Source organism: Porites lutea, chromosome 12 (genome assembly GCF_958299795.1).
Source record: "Porites lutea chromosome 12, jaPorLute2.1, whole genome shotgun sequence".
NCBI lineage: Eukaryota > Metazoa > Cnidaria > Anthozoa > Scleractinia > Poritidae > Porites > Porites lutea.
In genome coordinates, this window is record NC_133212.1 from 21,700,799 (window position 1) to 21,713,742 (window position 12,944).

A 12,944-nucleotide genomic window follows, 5' to 3' on the forward strand; every position below is an offset into this window, starting at 1 on the left:
AATTTTAGCTACTTAAAGCTAGACTTTAATCCTTTTTTGCCCCCCAAAAGCTGGCGCTTTTCGCTACTAGTGGGCTATAACCTATAGCCTTCGTAAATTTTCTGTCAGTTTCCTTTAGGACCTACTTATTATAACTCTATAGAAAATGATATTAAAGAATCTAATTCTCTCCACTTATTCAAAACGAAATTGAAGAAAAACTTATATACGAATTATTACTTATAAATCTTGTAGTAAATAGTTATCTTTCTTCACATGTCTGCTATTATTTTTATACTTATTGTTACATATACCATACTTTATATTTTGTCAACTCAGTCTATGTAATTAGTTAATTTATACTTACCTTCATTGTATTTTACTTTCGATCCTGGCCTTACTGTTACTGTTAACTTTATTTTTACTCTGAGGGAGCCCAATGTCTATAGGCCTCAGGGTTTCTTTTTGGGCTTCCTCGCCACTTTCATTTGCTTTTGTGTAACTGTCTTGTTTTATCGTTATTTGTATTTTGTGGTAAATTTAAATTTAAATGTTTAGTTGTTACATAGCAACGCTTTGTTTCTGTGGCGGCAAGAAGATACAAGCTCGTTACGTTTGTTATCCTATTTCATGGCGTATCATTTCATCTAGCTCATCCTACAACAGTTCAAGTAAAAGATGTAACCTTTGCCTCAAAGCGAAATTTTTAATCATGTGTCGTCCCGATCTATCATCACTTAACAAACGTAACGAGCTTGTATCTTCTTGCCGCCACAGAAACAAAGCGTTGCTACGTTACAACTAAACATTTAAATTTAAATTTTCCCCAACGATGTAATCTAAAAGTATATAGCCGATGGTTATGAATGTTCTTATCATTAAATCCCCTGAAGAGTGAGCGATCACGAAACAGGCTTGTCGGGATGAAAGTGTAGTTTTTTTCCTATTTCCTATATTTATATAAAAAATATATATATATATTATAAATATAATTAAAAATTTATAACGCGCCTTTTCCACACAAATATGATCAAAAGTGCGTGACACTAAATCTATTACATAGTAGGTTAAAAACATTACATATCAAAAGCTAGTCTAAAAAGATGCGTTTTAAGTAAAGATTTAAAACGTTCAAAATATCCCCCAAATGGAGAGCTTGTTCGCAGGCTATTGGCGAATGAAAGGCAAACCACCAGTTTACCCAAACCACCAGTGCATAAATTGAACGATTTTAACCCCACCCACCATCACAAAGTAATAATTAGATTTTTCTAGGAATTTGTAGCCTCCATGATGTTTCCGTGCACCACATTGGAATGGACTTTTAACAATTAATGAATGAGGCTGAGTATCATATGAAGAATTATGGACATCGAGGAGGGTGTTATCCGTCGAGGCCGTAAGCCGAGGCGGATAACACCCTCCGAGATCTCCATAATTCTTCATATGATACGAAAGCCGAATTCAATAATTGTTTTATTATTCATTCAAAATAATTCCTAGTTAAAAAACATAACTAAAACAAGCTTACCTTCATCGATATTAAGTTTTTCTTCGATAGTTTACGTTTAGGTCGGTTTGTCCAGCTCCGGAAATATTCTCCAATAGCAGATGTCGCCCTCCGAGTTGTCCGACTTGCTGTTTTTGCTGTTTTTAGCCATTATTTCGCCTAGTTCCAGCTGTAGTTCTTACCCTTGAAACGAGTGATGTGTCCGCCATTTTAGTTTTGAGAACGAAAAACGTGAATGGTGAATTATGAGTGTGCTTTTAGCCAATCAGAATTGAGGAAATATTTGGAATGAATAATAATACCGTTTATTGAGACATACTGATCTAGCAGCGTAGCACTGACAAAGTTCTTTAAATAACTTCGCTTGTAGCTAACACCGCCGGCTAGAAGGTTATGCGAAATGGCCACTGGCAAAGCGAAAAGTCTCGATGAAATGAAAATGAAGGAACTGACTGAAGTTTTGGAGGTTCTTGGTTTATCAGACGAAGGGGTGGAGAACCTAAGCGACGCGAGGTGTCGAATAAGATCCACGTTAAACGCGGCCGAAAAGGTGTCGAACTGGTCACCCGGAAAGGTAAGGTATTTCATTGTAAATGAAGGTTTCAGTACCTTAACGAGTTTGGCCGGGGTTCATGAATGTCCTTCAAGGGGAGCGACATTTCGTGATCGCTATGATGGAAGCTATGCGACGTTAAACCGTTATTGTCTAAGACCTAAGGACTGACTGGCTGTAAATAACAGTTTTTATTTCATTTATTTCATTTATGCGCGGCCCCAAAAGACACATAACTGTATGTTCTACTGGAAATTTCATTTTCTCCGTTAAGGTTACACCCGTTTCATGCTTGGTCCTTTTAACTCTTGAATTTAAATACATGAATTAAGTTTGACAAAAGCTCGACGTTGATTTCGTTTGGCAAAGCAAAGTAAGTTTGACGATGTCTGTCGTGTTATATGAATCCGCATGGTATGGTAGTTATTCAAACCTCGTGATCAGTTATGCCATGTCTAAATAAATTCATAAATTTTGGAAATGTTTTTTCGGATATCATTGTATTTTTACTTTTTCTTCAGCTACCACTGACTTGATACTAGTGCCTACATAATTATATATTAAGTTCCAATCTGGCACGAAGTCTGCATTGAACTCGTACCAACTCTTGTTTCTGTTGAGCACATGCAATTAATTACAATAGAGTTCGGCAAGACAGAAGCACGACGTATGAACTGTGCCTTAGATTTATATGCGTGCGTTTACAGCACTCCATAAAAGCTCTATTTTATTTTCTCGGAATATCAACCTGACTAGCCGCAGGCTCGAGTTTGGGACCGCGTTAACGTTTTTTGCATATTTATTGCCGATTAAGATAACGCTTGGTGTGCATCTTTTGTTTGGAATAGACAACGTCCTTAAGATTCTTTTGAAGGTCCTCAACATATACAAAAAAGGTCATTTCACCTGCCTTTGAACAGTAAGAGGTACAAGGAATTCAATTTGTTGCGACACCTGCTACGCAGGCTACTCCGGTTGTTTATACTGAATGTTAAAGAATAAGCTTGTACTTCTTGCTAAATTCTCTTTGACCAAACTTTGCTTTGTCTAAGTTGTTCATCGGTTTTACTAAGCGTCTTAGAATTGGGACTTTCTCTGTTAGAAATTCAGATTTGCTTTGTTCTTCATTTTAGATTCAATCAGGCGTGAGCAATTTTAAACTATCATTGTTTAAAAACAATTTTTCGGAGAAACGTATTAAGTATTGTTTTTATTACTGAATATAATATCATCACTCAGGGACAAAACTAGTCGCGTTCGTCAGAACGCATATCCTTATCTGGTGTCTCTGTGGCACTACTTTTCACAAGAGAGTATAAAGCTTATCCTCTCTTGATTTCACGGTATCCCTCAAATGGAGAGCTTGCTCGCAGGCTATTGGCGAATTAAAGGCGTGATAAACATTCGTTCTTTAAAATCGGACTACAAACTGAAAGCTACTGCTTTTATCTTAAACAGCTAAGAAAAGCTGGTTACTGAAACAGCAGGCCGTATGATTGTGATTTACAAACTTATTAAGTTGCCTGATACGAACTCTTCTAAGCTGTAAAAATATCTTACTATTCATGTTTCGTTTTACCCAAACCACCAGTGCGTAAATTAAACGATTTTAACCCCACCCACCATCACACAATAATAACTAGTAATAGTTGACATTACAGCTGCCCCCGCTCTGTATATTGTCGGTCACACTGTAAAAACTGACCAGTTATAGTGACCTCAAAAAAATGGTTAAGGTTTGAATCCCAGGTAACCGTATTTTATTAGGTTACAGTAACCAAAAAAATATAGTTCAGGTTAACCATTTTTTATTCCCGTTGAAATAACTTTTCTTTATGGGTTACATTAACCCTTAGAAATGGTTGTTTCTAGCACAGCCCACGCCACTTCTTATGACTTGTTTGTCATAACCTCTACTTTTTGGTTAAAATAACTTTAAATTTTTAGTTGTTATAACCGAAATAAAAAGATAAATATGTTTCAACCCATACAGATAAGTTATAATAACTATTTTTTGTGGTCATGGTAAACCAGTTTTTTGGGTACTAGTGATGAATCTGTGGTAACCCATTTAAAATAGTCAAGAGGTGGTAGCTTTAACCATTCCATATGGGTTACAAGAAAACGGTTGTTTTAACTGATAATAATGAATTGCATTAACCTCACAATAATGGTCTTCAGCAACATTTTTAACGGTTATGTTAACCGTTCTCTACAAACAACAACAACAACATAGTTGACCAATAACTTCATAAAAAAGATAATCATACAACATTGCAAGTAAAAAATGCTTATGTTTCTTAATACAAGTATTTAAAGCAGAACAAGGAATGATTAAACAATCAGCCCTGCTTCCTAAACTATAGCAAATTTAAATTGGAATACTGCATGTCTCTCACGAGACTGCAAAACAAGACTTTGTACACTGGCATATGATTGTAAAACAGAAACATCCTTAAGCAGAAAAAATTCAAGTAACTCCAGGGTCAATAGTGATACAGTACTTTGATTGAATTAAACCCTTAAGGTATAAGTGCCTTTCCTGCCAAAAATACTTTGTCAAATACAAAGGGAATTAAGAATTTCGTGAGATTCCATGATATAATAATTGTAAGATCTTGCCAGTGAAGAGTTAACTCCTCACCCACTGTACATGTAACTTTCTTTCTTTTGCTAATGATTGCATGAAGCGAAGCATATGATCTAAAAACTACCAGTGCCCTTCATTGTTCTACAAGCCATGTTTTTCTACTAGAAAGCAAAAAAAGATCCTATTCCAAGCAGTGGCTCGTTGAGGGTAACTCATCCGCCGGATCAGGACTTGTCTCGTTGTAATGAAAATATGGGTACTCGCCGAGCTTCATTCAAAGTTGTTTATTCCCTCAGTCGTTCAAATTTGGTGATATTTCTGAAATAAACGAAAATATTTCGTTTTTAAGTTCACTGGTTAACGCACAAAAAATTACAGTCTTTCAGCGATACGCCTGTGGGGAACACGCACGCACGCGTGTGCGTGGTCATCGTGAGTAACGCGCGACACAAAGCTACGATTAAAAAAAAAGCTTTGTAATAGCGTATGATAGCTCTGTAACAGCAGTACAATATTGCAATTAAGATGGTCATCCGAAGACTGGAAAATCCATGCAACTGTACTGAACATTAAGAAAACTTTAAAGGGCCACGCAAGTGCGTGGGGTTATCTCAAAACGCGTCTATTTTTTTGCAAAAAGATAATTTTAAAAACGATTTAGAGTTCTGTTTAAAAATAAGCAATACATACCGGTCATGCTGTTTCAGTGAAGGTCGGTGAAACAAGTCTTCGAGATTTTGCCTGTGTTCATTTGTCTTTAGTCGACGGGGCAGATATTTTGCTTATCTATTTCAGGCGGTCAACTGAAGTAAATTCTGTCATGATCTTCTTATCATCCTCCTTTGAATAAAAGATTTGCAAGGTATTCGTTAGCTAAGAATTTTATAGAAGCAGTAAAGACTGAAATTCAAGTGAGAGATCTATTCTGAAGACGTTCTCTTCGGACTACGTACCCTGTGAGCAGAGTCTCCATCGATCTTCCTAGATAAGTCGACTTATCTGGGAAGATCGAACGAGGCTCTGCTCGCAGGGTATCTTCGGAATTGCATAAATTTGAAATCACATTACCTTTTTACTTGCCACATCTCCATTGCTGTCCGTGGCTAGGAAACGAGCTCCCATTGACTTTTAACTGAGGGGCTTTATCCAGGCGAAATATAAAATGTTTCTTTTCGCAGCAATGAACCAAGAGCACTGAATTCAGCTTGGCGCAAAACGGTTAAACTAAAAAACTGAACTATGAGAGCCGAATTTGGCATTGATTTTGAAATTCCAAGTCTCTCATTGGCTAGCTAAGTAGATTAACGTCAAGGTGTTAAGTAACATACTACAGTTGACAGGAAACAATGCAACATTTTCTGAAAACCCTTAGTTGTTTTTCGAGTAAACTCGCCTAACATGTTTCCAACCATGAAATAGTTTAAGCTTATAAGAAGGTTACTGAGTAAGATTTTTAATTTACTGAGAACATTTAACGCCATTTAGGGTTCGCGACGTGATGAAATAGAGTTACTTTAGGTCACTTCAGACAAATACCGGAAACCTGCTGGAATTTTGTGACCGGTGAAAAACACGAAAGTATTTTTTGAAAACACGCGAGGATAGCTGTTGGCTTTTCGAGGTGCTCAGCATTGATTTGAATGGAATAACCTGTACAGGACATCTTGAAGAATAATTTCGCCTAGATGACGATTAGTTCTCTCGGCTAGTCCGTCGAGGGAAACGTCAGAGAAGAAAATAGTCCTCGCGTCACGCGACTTCGCCTCTCGAGCGCGCGTACCAGCCCAGTCATTGAAGCAAGACGCGAGTTGGATGCAAGTCATTTAATTAACAGTTAATGAATGAGGCTGAGTATCTTATGAAGAATTATGGAGATCGAGGAGGGTGTTATTCGACGAGGCCGTAGGCCGAGGCGGATAACACCCTCCAAGATCTCCATAATTCTTCATATGATACGAAAGCCGAATTCAATAACTGTTTTATTATTCATTCAAAATAATTCCTAGTTTAAAAACATAGCTAAAACATGCTTACCTCCATCGATCCATCGATGTTCAGTTCATCTTCGATAGTGTCGTTTAGGTTTGTCCAACTCCGCAAATATTCTCCAAATAGCAGATGTCGCCCCTCGAGTTGTCTTCTTGCTGTTCTTGCCATGTTTTTCGCTATTTTTTCGCCTGGTTCTTACTCTTGAAACGAGTGAAATGTCCGCCATTTTTTCAAGTTCACAACCAAAACAACTCAACCTCGTGCCCAGGTCTTCTCGGTTAACGGTGCCTTAACCTGCGAAAACGCTGCATTTTTGACGTCATTTCCTCGTTAAAGTCAAAATTCCTCCAAATTTGGTCATCAGTAACTGGTTATGGTGAATTAAACGTGTGCTTTTAGCCAATCAGAATCGGGGAAGTATTTTGAATGAATAATAAAATATTTTAACTGTTGGCGAAAGTTGATTTGGCTATTCAATCTTAACCTATCCTAAATCCCATAATAAATGCTGATTATTTGTTCTTTCTTTAGCGTAAGGGAAAAGTCTGCGTTGAAGGTTGGGTACTGAAGGCTTTTATGATCTGTTGTTGTAAACTCATACCCGCCGTTTGTGTAGCCATTTCCTTCTGTGGTTTTCCGTTCAGTTTAACCCCTCGGAAAAGTCAGTTTTGACCATTCAGTGTTTAACCTACTTCATAGCTCTAAATAACGGATCGTTATTGGTTAGTCATGACCAACAAATAGTTAATAAATAACAATTATTCACCGAAGTGGAGGTGGCTAGTGATGGATATTTACCGAAGCCGCGTTAGCGGCGAGGTAAATATCCATCACTAGCCACCGACACTGAGGTGAATAATTGTTTTAGTATATACTAAAACAGTGAGATAATTGAGCACAAAAATGATGATTTTTAACTCATTTACTGTTGCCTGCAACGATTACAATTTTGGCGCGCAATGACCGAACGGCCGCTGTCGTCGGGGCAGCACTAAAACACGGAATCCGGAATCCGGAAACGGAAACGGAATCACGGAAACGGAAACGGAAACAGAATACGGAATCAAATATCGATGATAGAAAATTAAAGAATTTCACAATACACAATTTAGTACAATCCAAAGAGAATTTGTCTTAGTTTTCTTGGCAGTTCCCTTAAATATATTCTTGTTATTGTGTCTTGATAAGGTTTGGTAGTGTGGGTTACTGCACTGCAAGGCCGATGAAAGTAATTTTACGAGTAATTTTTATTCACGAGTTCATGGGTTGAATAATACAGTTAAATATTACTTTTGTAGCTAATTGTCAAGAATAGTCGAAGCTAGCCTCAGACCACACCACGTGATTGTCCCCAAACTGAATACTCCACACATGACCGACCGGTGACGTGACCACAGTTCCGGTGTTTTAGCAATAAGTTCAACTTTTTCGCCAAGCTGAATACTGATGGAATACTGGTGTACCGGTAATTAAGTTTACGTGGACGTTCGTATTTTTGTTGAAGAGGCTTATTAAACATGGCGCATTATTTTGATGTAATCGGTTGCGGAATCAAGCAAATGCATGCACAATTCTCTCTTCTCTGTGGACTCCACAATGCCATGGTTCTCTTGAGTAAGTTGTCTTGATAAATAAAACTGAACACTGTTGAAGACAACCCAGAAAAGACACTGAGAAAAACTTGACGGCGACGCCTTTCAGTTATGTAAACGACGCCTCAGACGATTCAAACAAGGTCTGTCTCCATATAACATACCTTTTTGTTAAGGCACTAGTTTTTGCCAGTCACGTTTTTCTCCTCGCTTTGCTGTCCCATGCATTCATTGCCGACAGTGGTATCAAGCGTCTTTTCACCGGAATCGACTCCTCTAGTGACACAGCAGTCTCCTCTCCTGTACTCAGCTAATTTATTCATTTGTGCCTTTTTTTTTATCTGTTTATTTATTTCATTGTCATTGCTAATATTATTTTTTTCAAATCGATCGCTTGGAACCTTCTTTCACAGATTCCGTATTCCGTTTCCGTTTCCGTTTCCGTGATTCCGTTTCCGTTTCCGGATTCCGGATTCCGTGTTTTAGTGCTGCCGCTGTCGTCGCTTTTTCTTGCCGGCAAATAAAACTTTTGAAGGCATTTGTTTACCTCTTGCGGGGAAATTTCCTCAAAAGGAGTTGTGAATTCTTTTTGTATTTAAAATCATTCTGTAAAAAGGATTATTAGATTTAGTTTTAAGCTTATTTATGAACAAGTCAACTAAAAAAAGTAACGCAAGACTTAAACTTAATTTGCATTTGTAAACAACAAAACTTTTTCGCCGGTTTTATCGATAAATTCAAGTCAAAAAGACAAAGTTTTACCTGTGAAAACTTCCACCCCGAGCTTCGTCACTTTCTTCGTGTATTTCGGAAACAGCTTGCGTGATTAGTTGTGAAATTTCTTTGTTTGTTACGGCAGCAAACCGGGAAGGCATTTTGCAACTTACGCGAGTTTGGCGTCTCTCGCTCGGAGGAACTAGAGGTGAATCAGTGAATAGTGCAGGATATTCACTGATTGAGCAGCCAATCAGAGCGCGCGAAAAACACTATCCACTGTTTTAGTATATACTAAAAGATTTTAACCAATTGATTTCAGGTTAGATGCACATTTTTACCATTTGCTTAACCATTTGGTTTCGTTATTTTGACTGCCATGAAAAGTTATTTTGACCAGTCGATATTCTAACGGAATTATAACCGTCACAACAACTGCTGATCATTGGTTAATCTAACCAATAACATAAAGGTTACGATTTTAACTAGTTTATTTTAGGTTAAAATTACCTTTTGCAACTGGTTATAACCTTTTAATATAGTTACCATAACTGATCTGTTTTTACAGTGCAATAGCATTCTTGCTCGTTGCGTAGCTCTTTGAAATATACCGATTCATAAGGAAGATTTTCACACGTATTCCATACAATAGGTGAGATAAATACAGGAAACGCAAGGTTCCATGCACAGTTTCAGGTAGATTTACACAGCTTTGATCAAAACATTCTCAGTTTCGAGAATAGTTTATTCTAAACCATAAGAAAAGATTTAATGAGAAGTTGAATTTTTCGCTATTTCTCTTTTAGTTTTTACATTCAGTTCATTTTATTTGCCGAAAAGGAAGCCGTAGAAATTACAAGGACGTTTGATCAATTCACACTCGCGCATTCTAGTCTTATTTTAAACTTTGTAGCGGAAGGACATCTGTGAGCAGGGAATAAGTCAGCACAGAATTTGATTGTCGGCGAATTTCTGTAACCGTCCATCGTTCTGCTAGTGAGAGGCTAGCCGTTGTTCACTCGTCTTGCTTGTTTGGGGCTGAGTCTTATTCCGGTCAAAGAGAGAGAAAGAGTGTCTGGCAAGTTTTGCAATGAAAGATTTGTGAACTCGTGTCTGGAAAACTCTCCAAGTGTTTATATATACACAGTTATACGCACCTTATAACTTCTTCTGCGCTTAACGAGTGTCGTTAAAATTTGGGTTTATAACTTTCACTGAAACAACTGCTCCACAGAATGTCACTGATAACTGACGCAAAAGAGTGTCGAAGTATGACTGCACAATAAATGTTACAAAATCTACCTAAGCGGTCCCTTGGGGATGTTCTGTCTTTACGTCATCCTAACCATTTCGTTCTTGCGGGCGCAAACAATAGAAACGTCATCATTACCCAATTCCTCGTGGCCCCTGTTCATGCAAATGCTAAACGTTGAACAATAAGCATGTGCTTCATGTTAAATTCTCTTTGACCAAACTTTGCTTTGTCTAGGTTGTTCATCGGTTTCATTAAGCGTCTTAGAATTGTGACTTTCTCTGTTAGAAATTCAAATTTGCTTTGTTCTTCATTTTAGATTCTATTAGGCGTCAGCAAATTTAAAATATTATTGTTTAAAGCAATTTTTCCAAGAAACGTATAATGGCTTGCTTTTATTAAATAATATCATCACCCAGTGTCAAAACTAGTTGCGTTCGTCAGAACGCACTCCCTAATCTGGTGTTTAGTGTGGCTCTAGGGCAGAAGTTTTCGAGTTATCACGGGTTACTGCCAATTAGCAGCCCCTATTGATTTTATCTGGGGCCGGGAAACTGGACTCTTTTCGACTCGATTTTTTGTGATTTTTCCGTATTAGTGACGAACACGGATCCATAATCAATAATAACCTCTAGTTACTTCAAACATTAATGCAATACCATCCGCCATCCAGCGCCAATGGAGAACTCATATATCCGGAGACCCTGCCTCGAAAAGAATTTTTCTTGCATACTTAAGTGTTTAATTAGAAAAGTTAATTTGGGCCTTTTGTCAGTATCAGTCAGCAAATAAAATTGCATTATCTCTCTCCCTCTGGAATGCAGAATATCTTTTGACTCTCGGGGAAGGTTAGTATACTCGAAGGAGTAATTTGTGTGTGCGGCAAGGCTGTATCTTAAGTCCTCTCCTTTTTAATCTTTATATAAACGACCTACCTTCCACATTTGAAAATACGTTATCTAATTCTTTTGTTTTGCCAAACGGTGCAAAATTTAATTCTCTTTTTTATGCAGACGATTTAATCACGATCCGGAAACAGGATTACGAAATTGGCTTGATAAGTTGTCTTCCTACTGTAGTTCGTGGATGATGAAAATCAATCTCAAGAAAACTAAGATTATAGTCTTTCAGAAACGTGTCAGGAAAAATGTTGAACTTCGCTTTCTGATAGATGGTCAAATTATTGATGTTGTGCAACAATACACTTATCAAGGAACTAGAATCTCCTTATCAGGAAGTTTCTCAGTGTCACGTGAACATCTCAAAGAAAAAGCTCCTCATTCCCTTTTTAGCTTGACACCACATACGAATCTCAGCAAACTAAAAACATCTCTTGCTTGTAAAGCTGAACTTGAATATATTTCAGCTTGCTTTGACTTTCGCGACAAATTATTAACAAATTAGTTTAATTGGCCAGTGATTAAATTTTAGTTCTTTTTCTTAAAACATAAATATAAATAGCTTTTGCAATACTGTATGTACTTCTATGGTTCTGCAAATAAAGCTTTTTTGTTGTCGTTGTCGGTGGGGGATGTGCCGCCCAGTTCTCCAAATCTCGACCCTACTTCAGATCAATTTTTTCAGAATGCCATTTTCCAAAGCTGTTTTGAAACCTGGCCTTAAAATTCCATGCCCCTTTGCAGACCAGGCACCTAAAAAAATTGCACTCATGCCATAGGCAGCCCAATAATTAGGTGCTCTCTGATTGCTTGCTTTTAATTACGACCAGAGTGCAATCCACTCACATACTCTCCCGCCTGCCTTCACCATTTTCACTATTTTTAGGCCTTTTCCGTTTTATCTGAGGCTAGAGGAGAAGATGTCAGAAGAAGATCTGAATTAATTGAGTTTTATACTACAGCCGAGACCATTTTGGATAAAATGCATGAACGGATGATAACCTTACTTCAAAAGCACATTCCTAATGTGAAGGAGGATATGAAACTGCATATAAAGCAACTGAAGGAGAAGGAGTACTATCTTCTTTTTGCAGGTAAATGGCAAACTGCGCAAAAAAACATTAACTTAATTTTAACCTTAAATTATGATCCGTGATGTTTTAATGAAAGAAAACTTACTTAACCAAAAAGTGTTTTCTTGATAATCGTGGAGAGAAAAAACCCGCAGTTTCACGGATAGGTATTTTGTGCCGAATTTCCCTTAAACCCACCAATGCCGAGCATACCTCTTTGATCTGGCTGGATAGTCGTGATTAGTAGTAGAATCCTCCTCGCAACCAAACTGGTCTGGTCTGCCGGTTCTCTGAATAAACGGAAAACTCTCTAGTTTTGTGTATCATTTAGCCTCTCAACAGACCAGTTTGAATGAGAAATCAGAATTAAAAGGATTTCCCAACTGAACGCATCGTTCGTATCGGTTTATTTACAGGTGAAACGTCTTCTGGTAAAAGCAGCTTGATCAATCTTATTCTTGGAGAGGAAATTCTACCCTATTCCCATAAATGCTGTACATCCACCATATGTGAACTGAAGTTTGGGGACGAACGCAGGCTGGTGGTGCACTTTAAAGACAAGGATCATCCAGAAACAGAACTCCCAACTGAGGAAATCTTACTTGCGCAACCAACAGAATCTTTCAGCTACCTTGATCAGATCTTTTCATATATTCATGTGAAGAATGACAGTGGAAATAAAGGTTCAGTTGTCAAAAAGGTCGAGCTTTTTTGGCCGCACAGTCTTTTGCAGGTAAATCAACCTCATTTGCCCGCAAAAGTTTGTAGATAGACTGATAGTTCCAGAGCAGTT

The 12,944-nt window shown here is 37.7% G+C and overlaps 1 protein-coding gene and 1 long non-coding RNA gene across 2 annotated transcripts; one reads left to right on the forward strand and one right to left on the reverse strand.

The window, feature by feature from the left end:
• Nucleotides 1-1,889: 1,889 nt before the first annotated feature.
• LOC140953874 (uncharacterized) lies at nt 1,890-12,923 on the forward strand. The gene is made up of 3 exons (XM_073403252.1): nt 1,890-2,063; nt 11,965-12,172; nt 12,568-12,923. The coding sequence occupies exons 1-3, from the start codon at nt 1,890-1,892 to the stop codon at nt 12,921-12,923; spliced, it is 738 nt and encodes a 245-aa protein (XP_073259353.1).
• Nucleotides 4,746-5,864, reverse strand: LOC140921605 (uncharacterized). The gene is made up of 3 exons (XR_012164029.1): nt 5,701-5,864; nt 5,323-5,472; nt 4,746-4,950 (listed from the first exon to the last, which is right to left on the reverse strand). It is a non-coding gene; the product is annotated as an uncharacterized lncRNA (long non-coding RNA).
• Nucleotides 12,924-12,944: the final 21 nt, after the last annotated feature.